Below are 12,745 nucleotides of genomic sequence, written 5' to 3'. Positions count from 1 at the left end.
CATTTTGCTTTCCCTATGTGAGATTTATTTAAAATGGAGTATGCTTATGTAATCTGTAGAATGTTAATGTTTATTCCCTCCCTCTCTTCCTTCCTACCTTCCTTCCTCTGTCCTTCCTTTCCTTAAAGATTCACAAGAGATAGCTCCTGTTCTAGTACAGTTATATAGCTCACAGGCAATGATAGTTATAAGCTCTAGAAACAATGCATACCAAGCCTCAGTGAATTTATAATTTAGTACACCAAATGCTACTTAAATATATTCAACTCCATAGTCTCTCTGTCTAACCCATTTTCTTCCTGACTCTCAGATCCAAGCAGATCCTGGCACTTCCCAAAATAGCAGAGATATGTACAAGTAGTATTCATGTCATATACTTATATAAATGTTCAGCTTTGTTTTATCTAGTCTAGGAAACCTTCATGGAAGTGGTTGAACTCTGACAGAGTAAAATAAATACAGTCCATGTGGCAACCAAAAGCAAGGCAGACATTCCAAACATGATATGTATAATATTCATCTCCAGTACACAGCTATGTGGCTTCCAGCAGGGAGTGAAAAACCCTGTACTTGGAAATCACAATTGAGTTTTTACCTCAGTGTCTACAGTTTAACAAATATGTGATTCTTAAGTTATTTAACTTCTCTAAGTCTGTGTCCTTTTTTTAAGCCTTTATTTTGACTAATTATTTCTTTAAACCCTCCACAAAACCACCCATGCCCATAGCCTATCTACCTCCCTTCCCACCCCTCCTCCTTTCCCCTATTCCTTTTGGTAACCATTATCTTGTTTTTGCCGAGTTCAATTTTTTATTCCTTTTATTGTTTGCTTATGATTGTTTTCTTTGGTATTTTTATTCCGTACGTGAGTGAAACCATCTGAAATCTGTCTTTCATTTTTTGACTGATTCGGTCATCATAATCCCTTCAAGGTCCATTCATTTTGTTCCAAATACCACTGTTTCATTTTTTCACAGCTGTATAATATCCCATTTGATATATGCTCCACAGTTTCCATTCGTCTGTTGAAGGGCACTTGGGTTGCTTCCATGATTTTACAATCATGAAAAGTGCTGCTCTGTACATAGATGTGGGTAGAAATTTTCGTATTAGATTTTTCATATTATACGGACAGATACTTAGCAATGGCATTGCTAGGTCAATGGAATTTCCATTTTTATTTTCTTGTGGAATCTCCATATTATTTTCCACAGGGGATATAGTAGTTTTCATTCACACCAGCAGTGGATGAGAGCTCCATTCTCACAGAGGTGAAGTGGCATCTCAGTGTGGTTTTAATTTATAATAAGTGATGCTGAACACTTTTCTCATATGTCTATAGGCCATCTGAATGTCCTTTTTAGAGAAATGTTTATTGAGGTCTTTTGCCTATTTTTAAAAATTGGTTCATTTGTTTCTTTGTTGCTGTATTATGTAAGTACTTTATAAGTTTTATAGATTAACTACTTGATAGATGTGTGCCATGCAATTTTTTCCCTTATTCTGTAGGTTGTCCTTTCGTTTTTGTAGGACGGAACTTTTTCAGGACAGAACTTTTAAGTTTGCTATAGTCCCACTTGTTTATTTTTGCTTTTGTTTCCCTTGTTTCTGGGGTTGTATTCCCAAATACATCTTTGGGGTAGATGTCCTGTAGCGTGTGCCTTAGGTTTTCTTTCAAGTACTTTATGATTTTGGTTCTTATGTCCAAGTCATTAATCCATTCTGAGTGAATATTTTGAGTATGATGCTGAATGTGTGTCTTGCTTTGTTTATTTATTTATTTTTTTGCATGTTGCTATCCATGTTTCCCTGTGCCATTTATTAAAAGGGCTATTTTTTCTCAGTTGTGGGGTTGTGGCTCCTTTGGCAAAACTTAACTGTCCATATTTATGTGGATTTTTCTCTGGGATTTCAATTCTTTCAACTCTCCTAAAAAAAAAAAACTCATTTGTATTTTAGTAAGTATTGCTTTAAATCTGTAAATTGCTCTGGGTAATATGGCCATTTTTTTAATGATAATTCTTCATACCCATGAACTCAGGATATCTTTCCATTTCTTTGTGTAGAATGTTTTTTAAAACAGATGTACTTTTTTTTCAAATTTTTAATACTTAATAGTTTATTCAATATTAATGTTAAATTTAATGGCAAATGTTTGTCTAAGTTCCGTTTTGTAGAACCGTGGGACATCTGGGGTCCTCAGGACTTGGGTCTGTTTCCAAGTTGTCAGAGATACACCCACTGTTCAAGGAACCAAACAGGGCAGATGTCACAGTGCTGCCTCCCTGGGAGCTGTTGCCAAAGACACCAGACCAGCCCACCCTTGCAACTTCAGGGAGTGCCCCCACAGAGACCATGGGTGGTATGTACCAAGTCTCTGCTGCTAGTGACACCACAGTCTCCATCCCTTATTCTTACCTCCCCATGGGGAGCCCCAGGTGCCCTGCCACTCCCCCTCCAGCCCTTCTACTCACTTTTATACACCCTTCCCTGCATGGTGTCACTTTTGTTTGGTCACTGAGACTACCTTGGTAAGGGCGGGATCTGGTGGTTGATGGGTGAAATCACATCCACAAGCAATTTTTACTAGCACCTGCCACTTGCTGGGTGTTTGATGCTCCCCAAATTTGTTTCCTTTTCTCTAATCTGGAAATATGTATTGGGTCTGGGCTGTAATAAACATGTTATACACACCAGCTTCTCCATCCCTTTATCCTTCCTTAAGGATAAATGTTTCCTTTGTCATTGGTTTTTAGGTTGCACAAAAACTATTTTTGTGCCCAATGCATGAGAGAAAAGTTAATTGTCAGTGAGAAAAGTTCTGTCCTTGACCTGCACTCCCCTGCTCTATGACACCATTCAATTTAGACTCCATGTTCAGGCCCTTATATGCCCTGCAACAGGTCTTTCATTCGAGGTTTCCAGTCTCTGTCAGCTGGCAGGAGGGGTTCTCTGATTTGTTCAAACTTTAGAGTGAATGACTTCAGGGACAGAAAAGTGACATTGGAAGCAGGATGTCCTTGTGGCTATTTGTTTCCTTCTAACACTCTAGCGAGTATTCTCTGAAACAACATACAAGCACGCTTAAGAGAGACCTTGAGCCTTGACTCTGTACTTATTAGATGGGTTGACTTTGGAAGGCCACATTCCTATTGGAACTCCAGCTCCTTTTGGAAAGTAATGACAGTTGGATTCCCCACTGTCAGGATACTGCAGTGAAAACCTGCCATTGAGGGAACTTTGTAACCCATGAAGCTATGTGTGGACTGTAGAAATAGAGCAAAGGCTGTATTTAGGGTCCATCGGGGGAACTGACAGTGTCAGGGGTATCTGTGATTTGCAATGTAATATTTTGATTTTGTCCTTTCACATAGATTTTGAAGCCTATTACAGTGATATCCAGGAAGCCATGCCCTCCAAAGGAAGACACACAGGTGACTCTGCTCTGTGATTGCTGCCTCTTTCCTGGATCCCTTGTGTCAGTGTCTCCTCAATCTATCCACACCATTTCCTTATATTCAAACCACTGGGATCTCACAGAGTCAAAAGGGAGGAATTTAAATTCTCTTGCAAGGCACAGTTGGATCCAAACCTTTATTTCCAACTTAGCTGCCTCTGCACTTTTAGTAGCCTACACTTCAAAAACCTGAGAGTAGCCTCAGATTGAGTAGATACTATCCCCCTTCCACACCTTGTACACAGGTAGTGTCTGTGATAATGCCTCCCTCAGCATCCTTCCCATGTTGTTGACACAGTGAGCATCTTCCTTCCCATTGACTTTAATTTCCCCGTTTGGAGTCCCCCTCCTTTTGGTGACAACTCCTAGTGCAACATATTTATTCTTACTATTTAAAGCAGTTTTACTGGTATTGACTTTGAACCATTAATGCTTTAAGGTATTTATTCTTACTGTTTAAAGTATATGTCATACATATGACTGTTTCTCCTACTCTGAGCTCTTCAATGAAAGTTCCCATGGCAAGTTTATACCTGTATCCCTCAACTCTCACAGTGCCTGGCTTATTGGCACTCAGTGAGCATGTTAACTAATTAATACACGGATGACAAGTGAACTGTTCATTTAATAGATAAACAGACCAGTGAATGAATTATTTAGCAAATGAATAGATGGTTAATCAGTGAATGATTTATTTATTTAATGAATAGATGGATTTCATCCTATCAACTACAGTGTTTTCTCTCATAGTTCTTTTCAACAGCCTCTAGCTTTATGGCTTCTTCATGTTTATCAAAGACACCTGTTTTAGGACTTACACACTCTCAGTAGGTGTTTAATAAGTAATATCAAATGAGGCAAAACAATGCATTCATTAAAGTATTACTCCTGATACAGTTAAGAGTGCATTCAATTCCCTAACATTGACATGTTTTATCATAATATTTTGTTTCATTAACTCTTATTGAAAATCTCAAATTAGCCTTCCCTAATGACTGTCCTGCTATACCTAAGCAGAGTCCAGCTCCTTGCCTAGACCATGCAGGAACTCTTTATGTTCCCTCTGCCACTATCTTGCTGCCTATAGTCATTTATCACATGCAGCCAGATTACTTTTAAGATCTCAAACCAGATTTTCACCCTAACCACTCCCTCAGATGACTTTCAACCACATGTAGGGTGACAACTGAGGGCCCTGGACATTTCTGTTTTGAATTTTTCCTAAAAGACTTCTCTGTTCCTCTCTCTCTCTCTCTTTCCTCCCTCTCTCTCTCTCTCTCTCTCTCTCTCTCTCTCTCTCTTCCTTTCCCTCTTCTTCCATCCCTCCCCTCTTCTCTGTCCCTCCATAGTGTCTACAGGACACTTATCATTATCTGGCTTTATAGTATTTATGTATTTTTTTTGCCTTGCTTACCATAGAATTCCCATACTATGATTACTGCTGTATCTCCAATCTCTAGACTACAACCTTATCTTAGTATATCAGAATAAATATTTGCTTAATAAATAAAGGCAGTTGATTTGATGAAATGATGTTTAAATTCATCTCTTGAATACATTGAGCTGCTGAAATCTATTTTAGGTGTGCAGTGTTTAGCAATTGTAGAAATGGCTACTGGTATTGACTTTGAACCATTAATGCTTTAAGATCACTATGACTTTTTTCCTACCATACAATGGCTTGGTTTGTCTTCTTAGGGACCAACCTTCCAGGATCAGAACCAAGTGTGAGTGCTGATGGGGGCCACAGTGATGGGGATAATCTTGTGGGTCCCTACCTCCCCACCGTTAGTGCCAGACCTACGCTGCTGGTGGACTGGCCCAAGTCCCTGCTTAATAGAGCTGTTTTCCATGGCTATACCTCTTCTGGTAAGCTTGCCCTCTTTGCATGTTGCGAAATGCAGCTGTTTTAGCAGGATTTGGATATCAAAATCCTCAACTTCTACTGTAACTTTTCCTTTTGTTAGTTAAGTATATGAAACAATTATACCTTTCCAGTGTGCCTGTCCCAATGTGGACTTTAGGCAAGCCTCTTTCATTAAAGTAAAATAGCTTCTGTATCCTGCCAGTAGCCCCCTGTTTTCAGACCACAGGGAAGAACCAGCTAATATATACAGCATCTCCGAGAATGACCACCAGAGCCCAGACACCCGTGTGCACACACCTGCTATACCTGTTCTGTGGTATGGAAGGGCCATTCCGGGAATTCAACATGTGACACTGTTCGTTAAGAGCAGTGGGGTGGTAACTAATCCCTCTGGTGCTGTTAGTTTATTGGATCAATAACACATGTAGTTAGGCCCTGAGTTTCATGCTGTTAAGAGTGATTTCCACTGTACTCTTTCCCTGCAACATTTTAGAGAATGTAGTTCTAAAATTGTGACATTAAACTGTCCTGTTTGGCTCATCAGTCTTACATTTGAGATTTCTCTGTTTTTGAAGGGTGTCATTCAGGGTCAAACTCTACCTGCTAAGAAAGTGATCCAGTCACCAATGGCCAAGTCACAGCCAGGTTTAAGAGATCATTTACAGCCCATGATTTGGAAGACTTAAAAATTGCTTTGAAATACCTTAGCCAAAGTAAACTCTACACCTAATTATAAATATGTAAATTAAATTTTTTTTATTTATTAATTTTATTTATACAAGCATTGGGCACAGTCAGAAGCACAGGAGGGTGAGAGAAATCAGCAGAACCAGAGCAGGAAACAGAACAGGCAGACTGACAAAGTACATTGCTGAGGGGAGCAGCGGGTGGCAGGAGAGGTCTGCGCGCCATGTGGGACACTCGCTGGTGGCCGGGGATCAAACCAGCATAGCAGAGGCTGCGGGCAGCCTCGTAGCCCAGCGCTCAACCACTGTGCCACTGGGGGAGGCCCTGTAAATTAAATTCTTACTGGCATTCTCTCATTGCCTGGAAATGAGTGTCCTTGCTGAACTGGGCTCACTGGCCTGTGTGCTCAATATTGCTTCTGTCATGTAGGGGCAGCCTGGAGTTTTTAGCTCTGTACAGAAGGCTGATCATGACAGACTGATAACATTTCCAGGTAGAAACAAGTGCACTTAACTGGTGTCTACTTTACCTTCACCTCTGGAGTGAGAGAGCTCTGTGCTGGAGGAGTCCAGCCTTGGTCCAGGTCCAGGTCCAGCCTTGACTTTGTACTTATTAGATGGCTTGTTTTTGGAAGACCACACTCTTACTGGAACTCCAGCTTCTTTTGGAAGGTAATGACAACTGGATCCCCCACTGGCAGGACACTGCAGTGAAAACCTGATTGTGGCCTCTCCTGTTCTGTAGGTATAATGGAACATGCTGTGACAGTACAGCCATACTCACTGGACCCTGGAGAGACATATGTCCTACAAGCTTCTGTGGGTATGTCGTACCATCAGCTAGATCTGCTGCAGGAGCACCAGAGTTTTGGTTATATTCATATTTTTTCCCCTGGAAATTGCAGTCATTTCTGCAATTGGCCCCTTGTTCCTGAGTGGCCTCACTCCCTCCAACTTCCCCCCTGCTCCACTGTTAAGCCTGGCATCTAGAGTGTAGCAGAAGCCAGCAATTTGTTATGACCATCATCATCATTGTCAGCATCAAAATTTTAAACAATTTACCATGTGAATCTTGCTCCTATAATTTATCTCCAGAAAAAGACATCAAAGTAAATATATATGTGTGTGTGGGGGGGGTGTATGTATGTAAAAATAGTCATTATAGATGGTATAATAATAGCAATAGAAATTAAAATGCTTAATAATTAGAGAAAAATGGTTATGTGAATTAGGGTATCTGCTCAGTGGAGTCTTATGCAGTTTTGAGCACCATCTGGCAACACGAAAAATAGTTTATGAAACTGTTACAGGGCAGCCCCGATACAAAACGGGTTGCCTGACTGTGGGTCCTCACCCGCATGCTTAAAAGGACTTATCAATACTCTACTGCAGGCACACACAAAAGGTTAATAAAAGGTTTATTTACAAGGAAAGGGCAAATGAGGAAATGTACAACTCAGGAAAAAAAGTGGGAGACAAAGTTTTAAATACGTCCCACCCAATCCACTGATCTGAAATCCCAAATGGCACTCTGAGAGTTGGCCGCAAGCCAGGAACCGTAAAGCCAGGAGGCGAGCAAGAAAGCAAGCAAGCGAGAGCCCCCAAGGCCCACGTGTTTGGTTTTTATACCAAACCTGACTACTTAACTCCACCCTCAGGTCCCAGCAACGTTCCCTTTGGTTTAAAGTGGGGCTGGAGTCCACAAAGTCTGTATGAAATTAGCTCAGGACATCCTTTCCCCCTAACTATATCAATATAGTTGATAAAACTAAAATATAATATTATACCAGCACTATAAATTTCACTAAGCTATACTTAAGTATGTTTGTGGAACAGACTTTAAGAAAACCCAGGGGCTGAAGGAGGCTGTGGGAATGCTGTGTTCTTTGGGGTTTTATGCTCTGGGCCTTGAGTTCTGTCTCCTGGTTGTTGGCTGGTTTCCAAGAAAGGAGGTGGTCTGTCCCATGGACCCTGGCTTCCTGGAGCCTCAGGTTGTGCTGCACACATGGTGAGCACCCGGGAAGCATCTATTATATTCGTGGATGCTATAGAGTGGTGTCCTCAGTCCAGGGGACAGCAGAATCCCCTGGAAGGTATGTTTCCACAGATCAGCATTAGCTTTGATTCTCTAGGTCTGGCGTGGCATTCAAGAATCAGAATTTCTAGCAAGTTTTCAGATGATGCTGCTAGTCTTGGGAATATGCCTTGAGACCCACGCATGTTTGTGCTATAAAACTATAATCCTGTACCAGTAAAATTTTCCGTGATGGGTTTAATCTCTATTTTATCTTTTCTTTAGCTTCAAAGCACAGATTACTAGGGAAAGCTCAGCTGTACTTGACAGTCAAACAAGCGCCTGGAGATGTGTCCTGTCAGGTGCAGCCCCCTCGTGGCCTAGAAGCACACACCATCTTCAGCATCTTCTGCATGTCTGGGAGACCGGTATGGCAGGCCTCATCCGGATCAGTCCTGAAGGACTGAAGCAGCAACAACTCTCAGAAATTGTGACCAATCTCAGGGTGAAATGCAGTGGGCTGGAAAGCATCATCCTTCCCATCTAGATGAACTTGGGCCTGAAACTTCATGTTGGGAAGTTACTGAGGCCTGAATAGAGTCTCCTTCCAGTAGTGGAGGCACACAGTGTGGCCCCACCTAGCAGGAGGCAGATTCCTGGAGGAGGGGAGTGTGGGCCTCAGTCACAGATAGGAAGTGTTGTATCCACAAGCACAGGATGGAGGGAATGGAGCTGGTTCATTGGGCAACACCACAGTGATAAAGAAACAGGAGTCATGGAGCAGGCTACATAATGCAGGATGCTGCTGAGGAGCAAGATCTTGGCCTTTTTATTGATAGAAGAATTATACAGCATCAGTTGAAAGGAAGGAGGACAAAGAGAAAAGGGAGGGATGAAACTAGAAAAGGTGCTCTGTCATCTGTAGTATCAGGGGTTGTGAGTCTGCCCTCCAGACATTTCTTATCAGCTTGATGACTTGGTATTGTAATTGAGATCAAGCTACAGTTCCCCAGCCAAGGTTTCAATCTTATCAACAAGGCATTCCACTGATCAGCTTCCGTGGGTCCCTTGTTATACATCTGTTATACCTAGGTCCTTGGCACCCCCGGGCATTCCCTGTCATACCTCCTGATGCATAGTCTTCCCAGCATGATCCAGCTTTGTGCTCTTGATTGATTTGAAAGGCACCTTGCAGGATTGGGCTCCTGTACCTAACTGACTGGAGGTTCTGACCTTGCTTAGGATTTAGAACTGTCGATAACAAAATGGTGGCTGAACAGGTTGCTAGGTTTGGCAGACCTGCATAGCCTGGAGTGGCCTCTCCTAAGCTCGTCAGAGCAGGCCCTACAGTTAATGCTGGGTCTGTGCCGTGGTGACTCTGGTAAAGAGTCCTGCCGGTTCCTGTAAACTTCTCTACTGGTTTGCAGAGGGGAAGAAAATTATGGTGATTTTCCTCGGGTCTTGTGAGGCTTAAGTAAGAGGATGGGTTTAAAGAAAGCTTGGGTGGCCGGCACCGCGAGGGACTACTCTCTGGCCCCGTGCTCTTGAACTGTGCCTTTGCAGGCTGCTCCTTCTCTCAGCACCACCTGCACCCCCAGCTAGGTGCCCTAGCACTGGGAGAATCTCCAGTGTTCCCTTCACCCCTAGGAGCCCAGACTGTGCTTCCATGGCCTCCAGGAAGCCCCAGGGCGGGGAGGAGGGGCACAAACCCTGAGTGACAGATGGCCTCTGTGAGAGTCCTCTGGATTCCATGGTCAAAGGGCTGTGGAGGGGAAGGTGGCTAAGTAACTCCCTCTCCATCCCTGTCTCGGAACAATGTCCTGCAGAAGGAAGGAAGGATGCAGGTGTTTGTCTGTTTACTGGGGAGTGGTGCAGTGTGCTCACTTATGTTGATTTTTCCTCTCTTTGGAATGGATCATAGGACTTTCTTTATGAGTTTAGTTATGGGATAGGAAACACCTCCAAACACACCTTGTACTCCGGCAGAGATACCCAATATTATTTTGCACTGCCAGCGGGTGACCCCGTGGAAAATTATAAAGGTAAGTCATTATTGGAATTATTTAAGGTCCAAATGATTTCTCTGGATTTTTAAAACTAAAAATTATTAAAATTATGCATGTAGAAAATAAAATTGTTATACATCTAAAATAGGTTCACTGCTTTTTACTTTAGTTTGATTGGCTACTTTTTGGTGCAGAAAGTACATTAGAAATGTTATAAATTAATGCATATATCTTAAATTATAACTGAAATTTTAAAACATTACAACTGTAAATTATAAAACACCAAAGAATGGTTGGTATATATGGATCAACTACTTGAGACCCAGATATTCCTTACTTACTAATGATATGTTGTGTCTGGTGAATCTTACCTTTGGTATAGACGAAACCAAATCAAGGTGCCCTTCCAAGAAGGGGATGTGGGGTACAGGAATGTTGGGTTGGCATGGTTGTCCTCAGAACAAAATGAGCCCCACAGTGTCCACAGCCTTCTCCTCTGACCCTGTCCTGCCCAGATCTATACCAGCCCCTGGAAACTGCTCACCTGAACATGTTAGAGATGCTGTCACTGAGGAAAGTGTCTGCCACAGAACTCCAGGCCAGTTAAATTAGGTTAAATTAGAAGTTCTGTGGTAAGAGGTCTTTTGTACATGATGATTCCAGATTCCAGATGATTCCAATATGCAGGCAAGCTTAAGAGTCCCTGATCTAGAATTTTCTTTCCTTTGGATTGTGAGATTATTTCAGTCTGATGATTCAACCAGTTTATCTCCTTTATTTATTTAAATGTCACTTCCCCAAGTCCAGCGAAGATAATTTCTTCCTCAAGAACCCTTGACCTATTTCTTCTGGGTGAGGCCAGTAAAGTAAACAGGAGGCTGCACAGTGCTTTGTGTGGGCATGTCTGCTCTCTGTCAGATGTGCACTGTACATGCTGGCTGAGTGGATGAAAGTGGTTTTCATGGGTTTCCCCAATATATTATTGTGTGTGTGTGGGGGGGGAGACCCTCGCCAGCGGCCGGGGAACGAATCTGCCCTGCAGAGGCTGCAGGCAGCCTCTCAGCCCAGCGCTCAACCGCTGTGCCACCAGGGGAGGCCCTCCCCAAGTCTAAATAATATAGTAAATTATTTACTATAATAATTATTTACTGGAGAGGGGCGGAGCAACATGGCGGCCAGGAGACACTGCGAGTAAGATCTCCCATTAAAAAAAGTGAATAGGGAGGAAAAGCGGCAGGTCCCAGTGAGAACTGGGACACGGAAGATAAACGGGTGACGCCAGCGAACTGCCCGAAGAAGAAAGTGGCCATAAAAGAGGACTAGAAGGGAGGGAAGCGCAGAACCCTGCTCCCCTCCCCCGCCCACAGAGGTGGCACTCTCCGACCGGCAGAGAGGAGGAAACAACAAACCAAAACAACCAACAAGAACAAACGACTCAGCAAGCGGGACTGTGAGCGGAAAGGAACTATTGCAGCCACCACACCCCGTGAACGGGAGCTGAGGCAAACCCTGCAGGATCCGCCGCGGCGGCGAGCGAACGGCTCCGGGCGCCATTAGAGAAGAACAAAGACCCCGGGAGCCGCGCACACAGCCCGGGCTGCCAGTAAGCCTGCGCGGGAAACGCAGCGCGCCTGGCGCGCTTGAAAAGCAAGTGCAGACCGGGATCGCGGCTGCCCAGGTCCCCGCGCCTGCGACCTAGGCTTGCGGGGAGACGACCTAGGCTTGCGGGGAGACGCACGGAGGTCCTCACTGAGGTGAAGGTCCCTCCCTGAGTAAGCAGGAACCAGGCGCACAGGCACTGGAGCCGGGTGCAAAAGGCGCCATTCCCGCGCCACTGAACTGGGCTACAGCCCGCGTCCTGGACCTGAGGGCTTTGAACTGAGACCCGGGGCACGAAAATTCGGGGCGTGGTTTCTCCACGACGGTGGGGCACAAGGCAGACACAGCACCCCAAAGCTGTTGAGGTGTACCCTACCATTCCCGCTCTGTTCTCTGTCCCACGGGGTGGGGGGAGGCGAAAAACAGCCCCCCAAGGACAATAGGAGAGATCTCTGGCGCCACCTAGCGACCAGGAAAAAAAAAAGTCACTAACACCCTATAAAACAGGACATTTCTTAAGTCTGCTTGAAAAGGGCAGAAGGTTTCTGGAGGACCCAGTGGCCAGCCGGGAAGTTATTCCACGCCAGGCCCCTTCCGACCAGCAGTCTGAGCCCACAGAGGGAGCAGGCACCCACGTCCGGGGCAGACCGGGTGCGCAGAAGAGTGTGCCTGAAACCGGAGGCGCAGGGACTGCACCCCGCTTCGCCATTTGAGAACAGGGACATTTCTTCAGTAAAAACTGCCTAAAACCAGCAGAAAGCTCCCCCAGAAGACAGAGATGGCTCCTGGAAGAGCCAGAGGGGAGCAGAGAAGTTCACCCAAGATGTCAGTCAGTCTGAGCAACACAGTGTCCCAACGCATACGACAAATTAGAAAACAGACAGTAGGGAGTAGAAGAACCACACGCAACCTAACAACTCCTCAGGAAAGAAGCACACCACAAAAAGAAAACCACTCCCCAGATTGCAACGACAGCAACTTGGAAGAACTTCTGAGCCTTCCAGAAAGAGAATTTAAAATTGCCATGATTAAAAAAGTGATAGATCAGAAGAAGGAAATTGAGTCCCTAAAGAGGGAAGTAAGAGAAATGCAGGAGATCAAAGAATTAATGGAGGA

At 44.0% G+C, this 12,745-nt stretch overlaps 1 protein-coding gene across 11 annotated transcripts in view; it reads left to right on the top strand.

Moving 5' to 3' along the window:
* PKD1L1 (polycystin 1 like 1, transient receptor potential channel interacting) overlaps nucleotides 1-12,745 on the top strand; it is a 181,015-nt gene that overhangs the window by 66,002 nt on the left and 102,268 nt on the right. For all 11 annotated transcript variants that reach the window (XM_037501593.2, XM_054695721.1, XM_054695734.1 and 8 more), the window contains 6 exons: nucleotides 2,165-2,362; nucleotides 3,375-3,434; nucleotides 5,156-5,326; nucleotides 6,756-6,833; nucleotides 8,310-8,452; nucleotides 9,946-10,066. In XM_037501593.2, coding sequence (XP_037357490.1) covers nucleotides 2,165-2,362; nucleotides 3,375-3,434; nucleotides 5,156-5,326; nucleotides 6,756-6,833; nucleotides 8,310-8,452; nucleotides 9,946-10,066 — 771 coding nt within the window. The remainder of the gene's footprint in view (nucleotides 1-2,164; nucleotides 2,363-3,374; nucleotides 3,435-5,155; nucleotides 5,327-6,755; nucleotides 6,834-8,309; nucleotides 8,453-9,945; nucleotides 10,067-12,745) is intronic.

The sequence above is a fragment of the Talpa occidentalis genome, unplaced genomic scaffold (genome assembly GCF_014898055.3).
Source record: "Talpa occidentalis isolate TD23 unplaced genomic scaffold, MPIMG_talOcc4v2.1 talOcc4.10, whole genome shotgun sequence".
Lineage (NCBI taxonomy): Eukaryota > Metazoa > Chordata > Mammalia > Eulipotyphla > Talpidae > Talpa > Talpa occidentalis.
The sequence above is the reverse complement of the archived record's forward strand: the minus strand, read 5'-3'. Positions and strand labels throughout refer to the sequence as shown.